General features: G+C 34.9%; 1 protein-coding gene across 3 annotated transcripts in view; it reads left to right on the top strand.

Moving 5' to 3' along the window:
- The window catches only part of SHOC2 (SHOC2 leucine rich repeat scaffold protein), a 69,068-nt gene that overhangs the window by 24,586 nt on the left and 23,156 nt on the right, over nucleotides 1-21,326 (top strand). For all 3 annotated transcript variants that reach the window (XM_033131211.1, XM_033131209.1, XM_033131210.1), the window contains exon 3: nucleotides 15,473-15,610. In XM_033131211.1, the coding sequence (XP_032987102.1) occupies nucleotides 15,473-15,610 (138 nt within the window). The remainder of the gene's footprint in view (nucleotides 1-15,472; nucleotides 15,611-21,326) is intronic.

Here is a 21,326-nt window from a genome sequence, read left to right as displayed (position 1 = left end):
TCAAATAAAATGGAAATTTGACATTTTATTGCTGAAACCCATGAAAGAATTTACAATTCAAAATATGCGCTAATTATCATTTTGTTAAACTTTGCACTTACACATTTTGGATCCATGTTATAGATATATATTAGATTTAAATTATGCACATTAAATGCTTATTCTCTGTTTTATCAGTATACGGCTTTCAATTATGCCATCCGGTTTGTGGTCAGCAGTATGAGAAATTAGAAGTTTTTGAAATATAGCCTAATATTTAATTTGAACTATTTGAAATTTAACTATTATGTAAGGTTGTATTGTGCTGTTGCCTTTGTAGGGAAATTATGTTAAAATCAGAAACTCTGTCCGTTTAAGCATGAATGGCATCTTTATTAATGCCATGTGATTTTATACCAGTGATAAATATTCACAGGGGTGAACACTGGCAGAAAACATTGTAAAAGGATACTGAACAGACAGTACATGTATGCATATGAAGAGCCAGAGATACAGTATCAGACAGTAGCCAAGAAAACTCTACATTTGGTAATATTTATTTACTTTTCTCCTTTTGTATAAGGCATGTCTTTTTGTGTTAAGTAGATAGACAGAAATCTTAGTTATTGCTTTCTTTTATAGATCAGTGTTCCGTTCTTCTTACCCATACTTTTCACCATTTGTAATCTTGAAAGAGACTCTTCATTATACACCAAAAGAGTCAAGAAATCATGTTTTCAGAGGGAAAACAGGAAACAACCACTTTCTCCCTCCCAAACTGGTTTCTTTGAGTTTCATGTTAGAGGTGTGATTTTGTAAAACAATTTTTTTTTTTGCCTCAGTTGATCAGCATGAGGGCCATCAGGTAGTCAGTTTGAATAGTTAATCAGTGTAGTTCAGGAAACTCTGGACAATGAAGTTTTAAAGAATTTTATTCTTCTAGAAAGGAAGTGGTTCTTCTTTGAAACCAGAAATAAACTCCATCTTTATCTCATACTAATATTCCTACAATTTATTTTCCTTTATTAAATTATGGCCTAGTTTAGGATTTCTCTTTCAAGTTTCACCCTTATTTATTCTTTACGAAACAGCTAAGTTAGAGGGATTTTTTAAAAAAATCTTTTCTTCTACATTGTGTATTCAATAAAATGCTACATGATTTATATAGTATACAGTTTCCCGTGAATTCCTCAAGGGGAATGGTCTGATAGGTTAAAGTATATGCTTTTTAAGAACCCAGATCATTTTTACCCATTTAAAAAACAACTCTCACAGCATTCAGATACATGAAAAAGTAGTAGAATTAGCAATTTTTTTTAACCTATTTGGCTTAGTAACATTTATTGAAATAAAAACTGATTTCCTACGTAGACAATAAATGATAGCTTTTCAGTAAACGTGCCTTGAAGTGAATTTAATGAAGCCAAATACTGTTACCCATTTTTCGGTATTACCTCAAATTGTAACCTTCAATCCCTAAAATTCTTGAAATTCTCTCAGGACTGCTAAGGGTGTTACAATTGCTTTCATGGTCCAGGTAACATTATTTAATGATCTCATTTGAGTATTTTGTACAAGTGTTAATGAGTAACTTAGTTTGGTAGGAAAAAGAAATCAGGAAAGGGCATTCTGAGTTGTTAATCAGTAACTCCTTTTGACGGATTCAGTATGAAACCCGAGAGACTTAGAAATGAACTGTTAACTTAGTTTATTGTTATCAAATTGTCATGTCTTTCATTAAACAGCAAAAACCTGGAAAAGTTTATTATTACTGCTAAAAGAAACAATAGGAGAACAGAGAAAATAGCACTTGAGCCATCTGAGGATTTGATAGGGTACCGGTGACTTCCTGTACGGCAGAGGTGTGGGGAAGAGGGTGATTACTGTCCTCTGATGATAGCGTGCTGCCCACTCAAAGGAAAACGGACTCTTGCCCATGTTGCTTAGTTGCAGAAGCAGTTGCTTAGAAGAGCTACTGAAGACTTGCTTGCAATGCAAGGGAGATTAAGCCTATAAGGCAAATTTTAAGTGTATAAATTCTGACCCAAGTCCCTAAATCTGTTCAAGGTAATGTCATAGGTATTTCCAGCCCTCGTTAATATGTAGTTTTACAAATAAATGTATTTTAGTAAGATTTGATGTGATTTTTATAGAGCTAAACTTTGAATGTTTGAAAAACATCTTAGTTCAGGAATAGGAGTTATTTTTAAAATGTAAGCATCCTTAATGTGAGTCAAATGATAGTGTAGGGGAAAGTCACAACTTATTAAACAAACAAACCTAAGTGATTTGTTTACCAGTGTTTGCCTATTAAAACGTTGTAATAGAGCCTTTTTATATGTTGCTAGATTTAATTTACTAAAATTTTGTTAAGGATTTTCACATCTATATTCATCATGGATATTGATCTGTAATTTTTTTTAATGGTTTTTTTATTAGGGTAATGCTAGCTTCATATTGTAGTATGAGTTGGGAAGTGTCCTTCTTTTATGTTCTGGAAGAGTTTGCGTAGAATTATTTTCTCAAATGTTTAGAAGAATTATCCGTTATGTAATCTAGGACTATGGGTTTCTTTATAGGAAGGGTTTTAGTTACTAATGTAATTTAGTTAATACAGGGTTATTTGGGTTTTCTATTTCTTCTCAATTGAATTTTGGTAGTTTGAATATGTCAGAAAGCATTTGCCTGTTTTATAAAATTTGTCGAATTTTTTGGCATAACATTCATAACATTCTTCATTATTCTTTTAATACCTGTAATATATGTAATTGTGTCCCTCTTTCATTCTTGATATTGGTAATATGGGTCTTCTTTCTTTGCTTGATCAGTCTGGCTAGAGGTGTATCAATTTTATCCATCTTTTCAAAAACACTGCTTTTGGTGTTTTTTTCCCCCTAATATGTATTTTTTGTTGTTACTTTGTTTTGTGTTTTTTAATATTTAGTTCCTTATTACTTTAAGTTTAATATGCTCTTCTTTGTCTACGTTCTTAAATTGTTGGATTGATTTTAGACTTTCTTTTCATTATGCAGTTGGCCCTTGAACAACATGGGTTTGAACTGCTTGGATCCATTCACGTGTGGATTTTTTCCAATAACTACACAATTGGCCCTCTGTATCCCTGGGTTTCACATACAGGGATACAAAACAGTATTTTCCATACGTGAATGTGGAGGGAAGACTATGTATTGTTCTGTGCCATTTTATGTAGGGACTTCAGCATCCATGGAGTCCTGGATTCCCAGGGATAACTGTAGTTAAGTTTTAGGTGTGTGCGTGTGTGTGGCAGGGGTGCGCAAAAGTTTTACATGCATTTTTTGACTGCGCAAGGGTTGGCACTCTTTACCTCCCCTTCTCCCCAGTGTTGTTGTTAAAGGGTCAATTAATTGTATAAGCATTTATAGCTCTAAATCTCCCTCCAATGGTGTTTCCCGGAAAATGAAACCTAGCCGGACAATCAGCTCTAATGTGTCTTTTGGAGCAAAAATTAATATAAGACCCAGTCTTATTTTACTATAAGTCCGGGTATAATATAATATAATATAATGTAATGTAATATAATAATAATATAATATAATACTGGGTCTTATATTAATTTTTGCTCCAAAAGACACATTAGAGCTGATTGTCCGGCTAGGTCTTATTTTGGGGGAACACAGAAGCACTATTTTTGTAGCAGTACAAACATTTTGATGTGTTTTATGTTCATTATTGTTCAGTTTAAAGTATTTTCTAAATATCTTGTGTTATTCTCTCACCTGTGGATTATTTAGAACTGAATTGTTCAATTTCCAAGTATTTGAGAGATGTTTTCAGATATTTTTTGTTGATTTGTAAAATATGGTCTGTCTGTAAATCTTCTATGTGCGGTTGAAAACAATGCATTGTGTTGGTTTTTGGAGGAAGGTCAAGTTGATGGATAATGTTCATTTTTTCTAGACCCCTGTCGATTTTCTGTCAATTGGTGAGAAGTGAGTGTTGAAACATCCAAGTATGATAGATTTGTCTTTCTTCCATTAGTGCTATTAATTTTTGCTTCTTATATTTTGAAACTTTGTTATTAGTTGTATATGTACTTAGAATTTAATTTTCTTTTTGATGAGGTGACATATTATGAAATGTCTATCTTTATCTCTAGTAATATTCCTAGTAATATTGCTTTTTCTAAATTCTGTTTTACCTGATGTTAATTACTGCCACTCAGTCTTTCTTATGGATTGGTGGATGCTTGCTTGCATTGTATATCTTTTTATCATCTTTTTGTTTTTACCTTTTTATGTCTATATACTTAAATAATGGTTTTTTATAAACAGCATATAGTTAGGTGTGGTGCGTTTTTGTCCTGTCTTGATGGTTTTTGCCTTAATTGAAGGGTTTATATCATTTTGATTTCATATAGTTACTATGTTAATATGATTTGGCTTAAATCTACCATCTAGCTATTTATTTTCTATTTGAGCCATTTGTTACTTAGCTCTTTTCTCCTCATTTGATTCCTTCTTTTGGATTATTTTTTCTAACTTGCATTTATCTCAACTGTTGGTATATTACTTATATATCTTTGTTACTTTTTTAGTGTCTGCTCTAATATTTACAGTACATAGCAGTCTACGTTCAAATAATATTGTACAACTTCACATATGTGGTGTGATCCAAAGGTACGGTGAACGTTTAAATAAAAAACAATTACAGTAAAAGACACGTTGCCATTAATCCCCCTCAAAATACTCCCCCTCACTTCGAACACACTTATCTCATTGTTCTTGCCACTTTCTGAAGCAGTTCTGGAAGTCCTTTTTCGTGAGTGTCTTTAGTTGAGCTGTGATGGCTGCCTCGATGTCCTGAACATATTCAAAACATTTACCTTTCATGGTCATTTTGACTTTGGGGAAGAGCTAAAAGTCCCACAGTACCAAATCTGGTGAATAAGGTGATGAGGACACACTATCATATTTTTATTTGATATAAATTGTGGTACCAGAAGCGAAATGTGACAGTGTTGTGATAGAGGATGAAATAAAGACACTCACAAAAGAGGACTTCCAGAACTGCTCAGAAAGTGGCAAGAGCAATGAGATAAGTGTGTTCAAAACGATGGGCGGAGTTCTTTGAGGGGGGTTAATGGCAATATGTCTTTTACTGTAATAATTTGTTTTTAATTTAAACATTCACTGTATCTTTCGATTACACCTTGTACAGCTTAAGGACCTTACAATTAAGCATTCTGTTTCTCCCATTCTTTGTGCAATTATTGTCACACATTTTTACTTCATACATTATAAATCCTATAACAACACATAGCTCTTGTTTTGCTTTAAATTTTATCTTTTTTAAACATTTCATTTTGAACAAATTTTAGGCTTAACAGAAAAGTTGCAAAACCAGTACAGAGGGTTCTTATATGCCCTAGTATTAACATCCTACATAATCACTGTGCAGTGATCAAAACCAAGACATTAACATTGGGACAATACTGTGAACTACAAACTTTATTCTGATTTCACTCATTTTTCCACTAATGTCCTTTTTCTGTTTCAGAATCTCACATTACGTTTAATAGTTACGTGCCTGTAGTCTCCAACCTGTGACAGTTGGAAATACTAAATGTCTTTCCTTTTCTTTCATGACGTTAGTACTTTTTAATACTGCTCAGATATTCTGTAATATATCACTAATTTTTTTTGTTTGTGTGATATTTCTTGTGACTACTTTGAGGTTATGCGTTTTTGGCAAGAATACCACAGAGGTGATTGTGGTGCCTTTTCCAGCGAATCATATTGAAGGATACATGATGTTGGTATGTCTCATTACTGATAATTTTGTCTTTGAGCTCTTGGTTGTAGTGTTTCCTGTGCTGTGCTGCTCTACTTTAAAGTTAATAACTTTTTAAAATTAATTATCTTGGGAAGTACTGATTTTACCCTATGCCAATATCTTGTTTTTCCTTAAATCTCTTGCTCACTAATTTTAGCATTCATCGTGTATCTTCCCTGAAACAATTACTTTGTGTATGAATGATGATCTTTTCATTTTCCTTATTCCTTTTGCATTTATTAATTGAGATTCTTGTATAAGGAAGAGGTGTCCCTTCTCCCACATTTATTTATTTATTCAATTGCTTAATTATATAAGTCTGGATTCATTTATTCTATTCTATGGGTTCCAATCCAATATTATTTTTATCATTTTAGTGCTCAAATTGTTCCAGCTTTGGTTATTGTGAACTCTTTTAGGTTGGTTCCAGTGCATTTTGGCATGCCATCATCCTTTTCAGTTACCTTTGAAAGAGATAAAAAAAAAAAAATGAAAAAAAAATTTGATATTTACCCATCTATTTACCACTTCTACTACTTTCATTCTTTGTGTAGATCTGATATTTTCCTTTTGCCCAAATAACTCCCTTTAATACATATCGTAGTGCAGGTCTTCCCATAATGAATTCTCTAGGCTTTTGTTTGTCTGAAAGCCTTTATTTTGCTTTAATTTCTGAAAGCTATTTTCTGGGTGTTGAATTCTAGTTTGACAGCTTTTCTCCTCTTTTCAGTGTTTAAAAAATATGTCTCCTATTGTTTTCTTGTTTGTTTTGGGTTTTGTTTTGTTTTGTTTTGGCTTGCCTAGTTTTCTGACAAGAATTTTGCTGTTGTCATTATCTTTATTTCTGTGTTTGTAAAGTCTTTTTTTTTCCTCTGTGTATTTGAAATATTTTTTTCTTTGTGCCTGGTTTTTAGCTATTTGTTTACAAAGTGCTTCTATTTGGTTTTCTTCATGTATCTTCTGCTCGGAATTTCTTGGATCTGTGAGTTTATGATTTTCATCAAAGGTAGAAAGATTATGGATATCATTTCTTGAGAATTTTCCATTTTTGGCCCTTTTATTGCTTTTATAGTTTCTGGATCTCTACATGTCATACATGTATGTCCCACATTATAGTGTGTTTTCGGTCATTGATGTTCAATTCATTTTTTTGGTGTGTGTTTATTTTAGATTGTTTCCATTGCAGTTTTTTTTATTGCTATATATCATCTCTCCTTCAGTGTCTAAATCTATTGTTAATCCCATGCAATGAAATTTTAATTTTAGATATTGTGTTTTTAACCCCTATACATTCCATTTAGATGTGATTTTTGTTCCTCTTTTTTTTTTGCCTTCTTGAACATAGAGCTCATTTTTAATAGCTTTTTCAATGTCTTTTTTTTCTAGTTCCATCTCTTTTATTTCTGTCTAGCTTATGGAATAATTTTTCTCCTGGCTGTGGGTGATACATTCCTGTTTATTTGAATGCTTGATAATTTTTAATTGGCTGTCTTCATAATTTTTATAGTGTTGGGTCTTAGATTTTGTTGTATTCTTTCAAATAGTGCTGAACTTGGTTCTGGCATACTGTTGAGTTACTTGAAGTCAGTTTGATCCTTTTGTTTGATTCTGGCTTTTAAGCTTTGTTAGGGTGGTTTCAGAGCAGCCTTTAGTCTAGATCTAACTTAGCCGCACTGCTAAATTGATACCTTTCTGAGGATTCTTCTTGATGGCACTGTATAATATGAGATAATATGAGGTCTTTTCTTTCTGCCTTGTAGGAACTCAAAGCTATTCCCAGCCTGTGTGACTGCTGGGAATTGTGTGGGTTACTGCTTTGCTCTTTGCTGGTTCTTTGCTTGGCTTTTGGTAATTTCTTTTCACTTATATACAGATCAGTACTTAGGCAAAGACTGAAAGGAACTTTTTTTTTGCAGATTGTACAGCTCTATTTGCTTCTCTTTTCTCTCTCAAATTTTGCCCCAAATATAGTAGCCACTTGGCCCTTCCTAAACTCAGATTTTTCACCACAACTCAGTGAGACTGTTGGCCTTTGCTTGCTATTCCTTCCTTGCTTTTTTTATGGCTTGGATCAGGCCAGGCAATAATCTGGGGCAATCATAATGCTCGTAGTTTCCTTTACATCCAGGATCACAGTCACATGTATGGTTGTTGTCTCCTCTCTGCAAACCATTTTCTCATATAAGCAGTCCCCTCTTATCCGCGATTTCATTTTCCCAGTTTCAGTTACCTTTGGCCAGAAAATATTAAATGGAAGATTCCAGAAATAAACAATTCATCAATTTTAAATTGTGTACCTTTCTGAGTAGTATGATGAAATCTCACGCCTTCCCACTCCATCCCACCCAGAACATCAGTCGTCCATTTCTCCGGCGTCTCCACGTTGTATACTCTATCCTCCCATTCATCACTGAAGAGCCATCTTATCTTGGTTATCGGATGGATTGTCATGGTATCGCAGCGCTTGTGTTCAAATCACCCTTATTTTAATAATGGCTCAAAAGTGCAAGAGTAGTGATGCTGGCAAATCAGATATGCCAAAGAGAAGCTGTGAAGTGTTTCCTTTAAGTAAAAGATGAGTGTAGTACAATAAGCTACTTAGGGAGAGAAAAAAAGACCACATTCACATGATTTTTATTACAGTATAATTGTTCTTTTTTACTATTAGTTGTTGTTAATCGCTTACTGTGCCTAGTTTATAAATTAGACTTAATCATAGGAATGTATGCACAGGAAAAAACATAGTATACATAGGGTTCTGTGCAATCTGTGGTTTCAGGCACCCTCAGGGGGTCTTGGAACATATTGCCTGTGGATAAGGAGGGACTACTGTATTTTGTCCATTTTCTAGTTGTATTATAGCCAGAAGTGGAAGTCAATGGAGTAATTCTTGATTGTATAGTGTAAGCGGATGATATTGTAATGACTATGGATTCTGTTATTGTCCTCTGAAGTGTTAAATTTTATTCTGGTAGGTAACTAAATTACTATTGAGTCACTTTGATCTTAACAGAGTCTTGGATTTAGCTCTCTTAGGGTAGTTCTATTTAGTTATGTCCTTAAACTTAGGGCAAATTCCTTAGTCTTGAGATGTGGTCTCTATTTCTATGCTATGGCCCTTTTGGGATTTTGTTTCCTGACCCTTCTAACTTGGCAGGACTGAAATTCCAAAATCTTACCCATAACACTTGGCGGCTGTCAAAATTTCTGCTTGGCTCGTCTAGCCTTCCAGCTGTTGTTTCCCGCCTGGGTTCCTTTCAGTTTTCTCCCCCATAGGTGTATTTTTGGAGTCAGTCAAAAATTTGAGGGTTTTCTATGCAGATTTTGGGATTCTATTCTTTCCAGTTTTCCTCTGTTCCAGAGTATCCAACCTTGAATTCTAGCCACCGTCATAACTCTGGACCTTATACTCTGGTTTCTCAGGCCAATAGAACTCTGGCTTTCTACTTGAGATTTATTTTCCACAGGCAGATTTGTAAGTAACTTCATGGTAAAAGCCTTACAAATGTGGATCTCGCCCAGTGTGATTCCTATGTGAGTTATCTACTATTGTGTAACAAATTACTCCAAAAAAAGGGTAGCTCTTGAAACAACACTCATTTATTATTTTACAGTTTCTTTGGTTCTGAAACAGGCACAGCTCAACTGGGTCTTCTGAATCAGGGTTTCTTACAAGGTCTCGACCAAGGTGCTAGCCAGGGCTGGGGTGTCATCTGAAGGCTTGTCTGGGAAAGGATTCACATCAAAGCTCATGTGGTAGTTGTCAGGATTCAGTTCCCAGCAGGTTGTTGCACTAAGAGCTTTGATTTCTTTCTTCCTTTCTTTTAAAAAAAAAAAATTTATTTTTTTAATTTTTATTTTTTAAGGAGGGCACAGCGCACAGTGGCCCATGCGGGGATCGAACCAGCAACTTTGGTGTTATTAGCACCACGCTCTAGCCAGCTGAGCAAACCGGCTACCCCTAGGGCTTTAATTTCTTGCTGGCTGTTGGCTGGAAACTGCCCTTGGTTCTGTGGTCCTCTGCAACATGGCAGCTTGCTTGATCACAAGTTACAAGCTGAGAAGGCAATAGAGCAGTAGCAAGATGGGAGTCACAATAGTAACCTAATAATAGATGTGACGTCTCATCCCCTTTGCCATATTCTCTTCATTCGAAGCAAGTCAGTAAGTTCAGTGCACAGTGAAGGGGAGGGTCATTATACAGTGTGTACAGTTGTATGTGAGCAGGTCACTGGGGCCAACTGAGAAGTCTGCCTGCCACAGTTCTCTTTTTGCAAGAGTTGAATTCCCTCCAGTTGCAACTTGCTTTTGGTCTCTCTGCCTGCTTTTATAGTGTTGTTTTTTAATAATTTATCTAGAGTTTAAGTAATTTATCCAGGACTCAACCATTACCGTTAGCCAGAAGCCCAGTATTTGCCTCTTGGCAGATATTAACCCCAATTCCCTCTTTAGGACAAAAGTGTTCTATCATAACATTTTCTTCAGACCTGTTTGTTTTATTTTTTTTTGCCTAATTAACCATTAGTTAGTTTACCTCAAATTCAGCATGATCAAAATACAACTTCTTGCCAAAAACTTTCCTTCCTTTTGGATTTCATTTGTCTCTTAATTGCGTCATTATCTTCTCCGTCAACCCAGGTTCAAGATCTTAGAATCAGAGGATTTCTTCTGTTCTAGTTGTAGACAGGGTGTGTGTGGCCTGCTCACCAGATAGGTATGGACCACCAAGTTTTTGTTACCAGTTTGCCACGTGTTGACAGAAATTGAAAGTAAACCTTTAGAATCTTGTATAACAATTGGACATTGCTGCAACATCCAAGCATACAAGTGTGTATTTTACAAAATATTGGTTCACAACAAATTGGGGAAAAAAACAAAACCCCCAAACTGGACCTTCACCATGTATAATTTGAAGATCACTGTTCTTACCACTTTTTTTTCACTTAGTAGCTCTTGTAGTGGGTCTGTTCATCCCACTGCTATTGAGTCAGTGTAGGCCTCATTATTTCATGTGGGCTAATTGCAGGAGCTTGCTAATAGACTGTGCTTCTTAGTTCTGCCTCCTCCAATCCATCCCTTCAAATCTATGAGAAAATAATCTTTTTAGAACAGTATTCTGATTATCATGCTTTGTTCAAAAAATGTAAATTGTACTTTAGTACCGGATCAAAAAGGTCCAGATTCCTTAGTCTGATATTTAAGACTACTCTCGCCTCTCTTCCCTCCCCCGCCCTCCCCCTCTTCCTCTCTTTTTCTCCTCCCATGTCCCGTGTTTCTGTTCAAATATGTACATGGTTTCCCTCTGCAACACTGATTTCCAATTTCCTCTCCCTGCTTTTTCGGTTTTTCTTTTTTCTTTCTTTTTTTTTTTTTTATTGGGGAATGTTGGGGAACACTGTGTTTTTCCAGGGCCCACCAGCTCCAAGTCAAGTCCTTCAATCTAGTTGTGGAGGGCGCAGCTCAGCTCCAAGTCCAGTCACTGTTTTCAATCTTTAGTTGCAGAGGGCGCAGCCCACCATCACATGCGGGAATCGAACCGGCAAGCGTGTTAAAAGCTCGCAATTTAACCAACTGAGCTATCCAGCTGCCCCTCCCTGCTTTATTTTTGTTTCCAGCAGTTATTATTTCCTATCTCTGTCTCCTTATTTTCTGATTCCCCACTCCATGCACACTAGAATGTAAGCGCCATGAGAAAAGAGACTTTGTTTTGTTCACTGCTTAATCTCCAGGAGGTACACAATAAGTTTTTCTTGAATGAATAAGGGAATGAAATGGTCACCTTAAAGAATTTTGACCATGAATGGCCTTGAAGTTTCAAAAGAATGGCTCTTTAATGGTGAAATTTCATAAGCAGAGCCCTCTCCAGCCTCCCTCAAATTACATATAGTTTACTGCTAATTTTAAGTTTCATGAGAATAAGTATTTAGTGTATTGTAGTCTCTTTATGTCTATAATGCCTAGTATTGTGCCTGGTAAAGAGAACACACATGAGAATTTTTTTGTCTGACTGAATTAATGCCATTATAGCAATCATTTATCTTCTGTTATGTTTTAGGGACATACTGTATTTCCCCCGAGATAAGACTGGGTCTTATATTAATTTTTGCTCCAAAAGATGCATTAGGGCATATTTTTAGGGGATGTCTTATGTTTTCATGTACAACAATTACATTTATTCAAATACAGTCTTGTCATTTTTTTCTGGAACATTGTCATAATGTGCTAAATGCGACCATCTGGCTGACGATTTTAACTGGGGCTTATTTTCGGGGAAACATGGTAGTATATTCAAATGTTTGTATAAGAAAATAATATTCCTTTGTTATTGGTTAAACCCCACAGATTTAATTTTGTCATTTATTTAATCATATATTCATTAAGCTTCTATTCTGAATAAAGCCATATATAAAATATTTTTACATAATAAAAGTCAATGATTATTCTAAAATAAGATGTGAAAAAATAGGAAACTTGGGAAAGTACCAAATAATCCTCAGGAATTTGGTATTGAAGCATTTTAATTACCTGTAGTCTCCAGAAGGAGGGGGGGAGGGAACAAAACTTTTCTCCTCCTAAAATTGCCTTTGTGTTGTTTCATGACTGTTAAGTTTTACATTCCAACGATCTAACTTACGGATGTCATGGGCCACATCCACTGCATGTGGATTACTGCCTTTCTGTATTACAAAATGAAGATGAGTTTAATATGTTAGTGTAACCTGGGAGACTGTGTTGCTTAGGGAAACAGCAGGAAGAATTCCAACATGAGATTAGTTAGTGTTGTCACTTTTGAGAAGGGATATGTCCAGCACTCTTCATTGTCTGGATGAAGGGTAAGGGCATGCTTTAAAAGTCTTGGCTACAGCCTGCAGTGTTTGCCTCCTCTAAAGACAAGACAAAAGGAAAGTAAAATTTTCAAATGGAATTAGCCCCTAGATGTCCTAGTGCTGAGCTTGAGAAGTCCTGAATGGAGCAGTAATTGAGCTGAGTTAACCCACAGCTGTTCTGTATGGATGAAAGTTAGCCATCGTCTCCTTCCAACTTGCTTTATTTATTTGCTTGGACTCTATATACTTTCAGATGTATGCATCTTCCTTTAGAGTATTGGAAGTTACTTTAGTGGGAAATAAAACCACTTCAAGTATGTATTGGAAAAGATGATAAATTCAAAAAATGTTTTATTCTGGCATGAAGAGTATTAGAGTCCAAATTTAATTTTCTCCAGTTATCGTCACTTATTCTTTCAGTTAAGGTACTAAGTAAGCACTTTACTAGGTACGGAGGAAATAAGCAGGTGCATACACTTGAAGCATTATGTCGTGGAGAATCCTTCCATGTATCATGTGTAATGCTTTCTATTATCCTTGGTAATTTTCCTTGAAGGAGACTTTATCTGAAATTTAATAATAGCTACTCCAGCTTTCTTTTGATTGATTTTAGCATTGTGTGTCTTTCTCCATCCCTTTACTTTTAATCTACCTGTATCTGTATTTAAAGTGGGTATTTTGAAGACAACATGAGTTGCATCTTGTTTTTTAATCCACTCTGCAGTCTCTGTCTTTTATTTGGTGAATTCAGGTTATTCACATTTAAAGTGTTTATTGATCTAGTTGGATTAATATCAACTATATTTGTAACTATTTTCTATTAGTTGAACTTGTTTTTTATTTCTTTTTTTGTCTTTCACCATTTTTCTGCCTTATCTAGTTATAATTGAGCATTTTATATTATTCCATTTTCTCCTTAGTATATCATTTATACTTCTTTTAATTCTTTTTGTTTGTATGTATTTCTGTGGTTGCCCTGGAGTTTTGCAGTATGTATTTACACCTTATATAAGTTTATTTTTAAATAACACGACCACTCCATGGGTAGTGTGGCTGCCGTATCACACAGTATTCCCAGGCCGCCCTCCTGTTTCTTATAACATGGCTGACATTCACTTATCCTTACTTAGTCTGAAATCACCCAATATATTGTTGCTATTAATACTTTGAACAAACCATTACCTGTTAGATCAATTCAGAGTGAGAAAATAAAAAAATGTAATTCCTTCTCTAATGCTTTTCCTTTTTTTAATGGAGATTCAAGTTTCCAACCTACATCATTTTCCTTCTTTCTGAAAACTTCTTTTAATGTTTCTTGCAAGAAAGGTCTGTTGTGACAAATTTCTTAGTTTTTGTCTCAGAAAATTTTTGTTTCTCCCTTACTTTTGAAGGATAATTTTATTGTTTTTTTCTCTCTCAACATTTTAAATATTTCATTCAATTTTCTTATTGCTTACAAGGTTTCTGAAGAGAAGTCTAATGTAATTCTTATCCTTGTTTCTCTATTGGTAAGGTGTTTTTTATTCCTCTAGCTTTTTTCAAAAGTTTCTTTGTCTTTGATTTTCTGCAGTTTGAATATGGTATGCCTAGGTGAAACAGGAGGGAATTTTTCTCTTACCTTCACCCTGAGAATCTGGGTGGGGCTCCTGGAGGTAAAGCACAAAGGTTCCAATTTCTCCACATCTTTGTCAACGTTTGTTATTTTCTATTTTTTAACTGTAGCCATCCTACTGAGTGTGAAGTGGAATCTCATTCTGGTTTTGATGTGCGTTTCCCTAATGATTAGTGATGCTGAGCATATTTTCGTGTGCCTGTTGACCATTTGTATATCTTTGGAGGAATGTCTGCTCATCTTCTGTGCCCACTTTTAATATGGGTGGTTTCTTTGTTCTTGTTGAATTGTAGGAATTCTTTATATATTCTGGATATTAATCCCTTGCCAGGTATATGATTTGCATATGTTATCTCCCCTTCTGTGGGTTGCTCTTCACTTTCTTGATAGTGTCCTTTGATGCACATAAGTTTTTAATTTTGATGAAATCCAGTTTTTCTATTATCTCTTTTTCGCCTATGTTTGTTTTTGGCTTAATAATGTGCCCCACACCCATTTTCCAGAGTTTTATTTGTACATCTTACTTTTTTCAGTATCTCTAGCCTTTGCTTTAAAAAGCAAAGGAAAATCATGAGTGAATCAATATATCTATTATAAGGTAAAGTTTTCGAAGACAGTAACATTAAGAATAATCTAAGTTGTCAGTACAGCCCTTTCAACCAGAATGAGAAGAAGAAACATACCTTATTTTCTATCTTTTTAGAGTACTAGTAAGTTGAGAAGCAGTTTTAGATTTATAAATCTCAGTTTACATATTTATATAACATCAGAATATGCCTATTTGAGAGCATATATATTTTGAGATAGATGATGACTCTCAAATTGAACTCAAGATGTAGCTGATATTATTGTGTTGAATTTGGTTAAAAAATTAGCTCTTTTCAAAGTATGGAATATACAAATGGAAATGTGGTTGAATTGGTTACTTAAAAATATATATATATGTATATATATATATAATATTGGTTAGTAATCATTTACGAACAACATTTTACAGATGTCATTTTTTTTAAATTGAGGTATGATTGAGTTGCGGTATATTAGTTTCAGGTGTATAACATAATGATTTGGTATTTGTAAGATATTATTTTCAAATAACAGTTTCAGATTTTGTGTTTCACTTTAACATTTTCAGAAAGAAAGTGTAATTATGATATAGAAAATGAAGTTTTGTCTTTTAGTATTATTTAATATATTCTTTAATAATTCTTACTAAATTTTTATGTTGATCAATTTACAGGTGAATTATGTAACCTCATTACGCTGGATGTAGCTCACAATCAACTTGAACACCTTCCAAAGGAGATTGGAAACTGCACACAGATAACCAACCTTGACTTGCAGCACAATGAACTGCTAGACCTCCCAGATACTATAGGTATGAGAGAAGAAAGATGTTGATAATCATTTGTAGCTATTTGGACATTCAAAGACTTTTTTGATTCATTTTCATAGTAAAAATGAAAAGATGAAAATTCAATATCGTCAAAGTAGTAAAACTTCTAAAAGATTGCATTTTAAAATTACTCTATTTCCATTTACTGGCAAAGAAAATAATTAGGTTTTAGGAAATGAGCTCAACTGGATCATAAAGAAGATAGAACATTAAGTCATATGTATATATTCTATAGCGCTGTGCTTGAATTTTAGAATGGGTGCATTTTTTGTTTTTGCTTATTTCAGAAAATTGCATGCTATGGTAAAGGTCCCTTCTTTGCTAAAGTAGACCACACTGAAAAATAAAACCATAGCTGTTTAGTTTTTAAAACAATGGCCAATATAGTTTAATGTGTGTTCATCTGTAATATTGAGGGACTAAGAGACGAGATGTTTTTAAGTGTAAAATGTGTTTCAAAGACTTAGCCAAACTGCAAAAAGTTGAATTGCTCTTACTTTAACATGCCCTATATTTATATAGTCTTGTTTATTTCTCTCAATGCCCATACATTTATATAATTTATTGGAATTTAAAAAATGGGGACACCTTTTTAGTTATTGATGTGATAAAAGACTACTATAATGTTTATTAAGAAAAATTACACCCATACTTAATTTGTATAATTTCAGTAATGAATATTTATGAGGTTATATTATTAAATCATCTAAGGCCAATGATGATATTTTTCTACAGAAGGATTTTTGTTTCCTTCCGTCAGTACCTAGAGGACCACTTTAATCCATTTATGTTCTAAGGCTTGAGATTTTTCTGATCTCCCAGCTGATTTAAAGGCAGGCTGCAGACTAATTGTAGGGCTGTTTTACTTCCAGTTCACACTTAGTACTATGGGGCAGCCCTGTAGGGTCCCAGTTGATATCTGTTAGGAGACTCCACACCCTTGGCAGGCTCTAGGTTTTGACTCTGGGCAGAAACATGCTTTAGCCTTTCAGCTTCATCTTCTAGTTAGCGAAGTGCTCTCAGGATAAAATCCTCTCCAGTGTTTTTGCTTGTCTCTGGGTTCCCAGCTGGTTTCTGGCCTGGTAATTAGTCATTATCTTGTTACCTCTCTGATTTTTGTTTTAGAAGTGTTTTTAGTATTTTTCAATGAGAGGGTTTGCTTGAATTACCTACCTAGTCTGCCATTACTTGAAACAGAAGCAATTGTTAAGGATTTTTTTAATAAGTTATAATAGACTGTCTTAGGCTACAGGACAACTATTTCTTTACATAAAAGCAATCTGAGAACGTATATATTCTTGATTCTTGGCCCAGAGCTCTTTAAATCACATTACTATTTGTGTTGACAACAGACTAAGTATTCTAGTTAACTAGTGATTTGATTAGGTTCATCTCTGAAAGACACGATAGTCTATAACACACAGTGAATTGTTCTGTTAATATTTATAGTAAATATTTGACCAAATTTCCTCTGTATATAAAAGAATCAGATTCCTGGTCCAGTGGGGACTGAACACAATTACTTCTTGCTTTTCACTCTTTAAAGTCTATTGAAATGACCCAAGAAAAACAAACAGCAGTGACCCTAGAAGAAAAATAGCATAGAAAAGTTATATACTGCATTTGTAAAGGATGATTAGGCTGATAGAAAAAGGAAACAAAAAATATATTTCTTAGAATACTTTGCCAAGTAAATTTAATGGAAAATACTGTATAATATGAACACACGCAAAGATCAAAATAGTAATGTGTAAGATAAGTGGAAGAAATTGCCTAGAATCTAGAACAAAAAGACAGAAAAATACAAAAAAAAAGTGGAAAAAAAAGTCGTGGGAGACAGGATAAGAAGTTGTAGAAAGAGAATTAGAGGTAATACAGCAAAGAAACTAATAAAATATAATTTTGTAATATTTGCCTGAACTTGACAAAAACCCAGAACTTGACAAAAAAACAGGTAAGATTGAAATTGCTTACCAAGAAATAATGAAAAAATAGACGTTCTGGTAGAAGTCTTAAAAATTAAATTTACTTCTTGTTTTGCTTGTTATAAAATCTCTTTGTATAGTTTCAGTTTCAAGGTAATGTTGTCCACATATAATAAGTTGGGAAGTGTTCCTGTCTTTTCAATCTTTGGATCAGTTTGTATAAAATTGGCATTATTTCTTCATTAATATTTGGTGAAATTCATTAGTGAAGCCACCTGGGTCAATATTTTTTTTTTTTTTTTTTTTTAAAGATTTTATTGGGGAAGGGGAACAGGACTTTCTTGGGGAACAGTGTGTACTTCCAGGACTTTTTTCCAAGTCAAGTTGTTGTCCTTTCAATCTTAGTTGTGGAGGGTGCCGTTCAGCTTCAAGTTGTTGTCCTTTCAGTCTTAGTTGTGGAGGGCACAGCTCAGCTCCAGGTCCAGTTGCCGTTGCTAGTTGCAGGGGGCACAGCCCACCATCCCTTGCGGGAGTCGAACTGGCAACCTTGTAGTTGAGAGGACACACTCCAATCAACTGAGCCATCCGGGAGCTCAGCGGCAGCTCAGCTCAAGGTGCCCTGTTCAGTCTTAGTTGCAGGGGGCGCTGCCCACCATCCCTTGCGGAATCGAACTGGCAACCTGTGGTTGAGAGTCCGCACTTCAACCAAAAGAGCCATCCGGGAGGCAGCTGAGCTCAAGGTGCCGTGTTCAATCTTAGTTGCAGGGGGCGCTGCCAGCCATCCCTTGCGGGACTCGAGGAATTGAACTGGCAACCTTGTGGTTGAGAGCCCACTCGCCCATGTGGGAATCGAACCAGCAGCCTTTGGAGTTAGAAGTATGGAGCTCTAACCGCCTGAGCCACCGGGCTGGCCCTCAAGATTTTTTTTTGTAGCAATGTTTTTAAAAACAATTTTAATTTCTTTAATAGATATAGGGCTATTTAGGTTATAACTTTTTTCTTGAGCAAACTTGATCATTTGTGTCTTTCATGTATAATAAAAATAAATATTATGTAAAAATATGTCCATTTCATTTAACTTGTCACATTTAATAGGCATAAATTGTTTATAATATTCCCCTGTTATTTGAATATCTATAAATCTATAGTAATGCCACTTTTCTCATTCCTGATATCGGTAACTTAGATCTTCTCGCCTTTTTTCCCAATTGGTTAGAGGTCTATCAATTTTACTGATTATCTCTATTCCTTCTCTGATTTTTATTTCATTGATTTCCACTTTGACCTTTATTATTTTCTTTCATTGGCTTACTTTGAGTTTTATTTGTTCTTTTTCTAGTTTCTTATAATGGAAACTTTAGTTCATTGATTTCAGACCTTTCTTCTCATATAGGCATTTAGTGCTATAAATTTACCCTTATGTATGACTTTAGCAGCATCCCACAAATTATGATATGTTGTGTTTTCCTTTTTTGATTTGTTCAAAATACTTTCTAATATACCTTTCTGTTTCTTCTATGATCTGTGGTTTATTTAGAAGCGTGTTATTTAGTTCCCAATATCTCACAGTTTTTTAAGGGTCTTTCTGTTACTGATTTCTAATTTAATTTCATTGTTGTTGAATAAATACTTTATGTGCCTTGGATCATTTACATTTATTGAGACTTATTTTATGGCTCAGAATATGGTCTATCTTGATTAGTATTCCAAGCGCAACTGAGTGTATATTCCACTTTTGTTGAGTGGAGTGACATAGATGAGGCAATCAATGAATTCTTCTACATGTCTGTTCTTTTTTGTCTCTTTTCCTTTTAATATTTGTTAGTTAGTTACACTGTCAGGACATGTAACATTTATGGTATGTCTTGCTACACTAATCTCTATTTTTGTTTTAGTTTTCATGTTCATCAACTGTTCTGTTGCCATAGTTGCCCCAGTCTCTTGGTTGGCTGAAGTCAATCTTGTAGTAGTTTTCTGAGAAATAAATGGTTCATGAAAAGTAGTTCCCTCGTTTTTGTAACCTTTATGCTTGAAGAACAGTTTGGATGGATATAAAAGTCATTGGGTCCAACTTGCTTTCCTTGAACATCTTAGTAGAACTAAGAGGTAGTTCTGTCTTCTGGAATTGAATGTACAAAAGTAGGAGACTAGTCCAATTTTTTCCCATGCTAAGTGACTTAATGTTTTGGCCTGGCCTTTTTTTTTTTTTTTTTTTTTAAGTTTAGGAACTCTTATATTTCTCAGTGTTGATCTTTCAGGGTCCATTTTCCTGAGATACTCTGAGCCATTTCAACATACAGGTTTAGTTTTTATTTCAGTATAGTTTTCTTGAATTACATTTTAGTTTGTGTTGTAAGTTTGTTTATTTTGAACAACCAACTAATTGGAACAGTAAAGGAGAAAGGAAAGAATAATATGTAATCTTACCATGATCACTTTTCAGTGGAATGTCACATAAAAGCACATTATAAAAGCAACTTATGTTTATAAAATTAAAGTCTTGCTCAATCTTAGAAAGAAAAATAAGGGTTGTTTGCTCTACTGCAAATCAGGCAGGGGAACTGAAATTAAAGATGCTTGAAATGTTGTGAAATTTTCTTATCCCTCTCATTGATGCTTAGTCACTTTGTATTTCTTAGGATACTATAGATCCTAGATACTTGATTGTTCTGTGAGTGTGTTAGGCAAATTCTAGCTTCCGAGCCTTTGTTCTTTCTGGTTGCTTTGCTTAGCGCTCTTTTCTCCTAAGTATCCACATAATTTCCTCTACTCTTTCAACAGATCAAATGGATATATAGGGCATGGTCATCAATCAGCCCTTGTCTTACTTTCAAATAGTGTAACTCTATTTTGTTATTTAATATTTTATGAATGTGTTTGTATCCCTGTTGTTAAATAACAATCAGAGAGGGATGGAATTAACACACTAAAATCAATAGTCCTGGCAAACAGAGAAAGCATAGGTGGTGGTGGATGATAAAATCTTGCAGTTAGTAAATAGGACTAGGGTCCTTTGGATTCACTTCCTCTGACAAAGAATAACTTCTCCATGTATCCTTCTCCCTCCTAGCTTTCTTAATTTTACATTTCTCTGTTACACCAGAAGTAATTCTTGTGTATTTTAAGTGTGTTTATTAATATATAAACATTTTACTTCATTATAAATCTCTTGTAAGTAAGCTGTTATATCAGAATAATACAAGTGCCTCACTTCTAGCACATTCTACACGGTCACATTACAAGTATGTATTAGAAAGCAATGACGGGTCCAGCCCTGTGGCTCAGGTGGTTGGAGCGCTATGCTCCTAACTCGGAGGTTGACAGTTCGATTCCCACATGGGCCAGTGAGTTGCGCCCTCTACAGCTAAGATTGTGAACAACAACAGCTGAGCTGGGCTGATGTGAGCAGCCGGAGGTCGATGTGAGCTGCTGCAGCAGCCTGCTGCCTCAGGCTACTGTGTGCTGCTGTGAGTGGCTGACTGACTGCCCTGGGGGGGGGGCGGGGGGGTAGTGCAAGTCTCATAATACCGGCATGGGCCAGGGAGCTGTGTCCTTCACAACTAGACTGAGAGACAACGGCTTGAACCAAGGGCGGGGGTCGGGAAGAAGGAAGGAAAAAAGCAATGAGAACTGGAATATTAACAATATGGAAATTTTTACTATTTCTTTTCATATGCTTTGAAAATTGCCAACAGATAAAGTACAGCGTTTATTTCAAGTATTAGGTTGGTGTAAAAGAAATTGCGGTGTAAAAGGTTAAAAAATTGCAAAAA

This window comes from Rhinolophus ferrumequinum, chromosome 16 (genome assembly GCF_004115265.2).
Source record: "Rhinolophus ferrumequinum isolate MPI-CBG mRhiFer1 chromosome 16, mRhiFer1_v1.p, whole genome shotgun sequence".
Taxonomy (NCBI): Eukaryota; Metazoa; Chordata; class Mammalia; order Chiroptera; family Rhinolophidae; genus Rhinolophus; species Rhinolophus ferrumequinum.
Note: the sequence above shows the minus strand (reverse complement) of the source record. Positions and strands in the feature narration are given on the sequence as shown.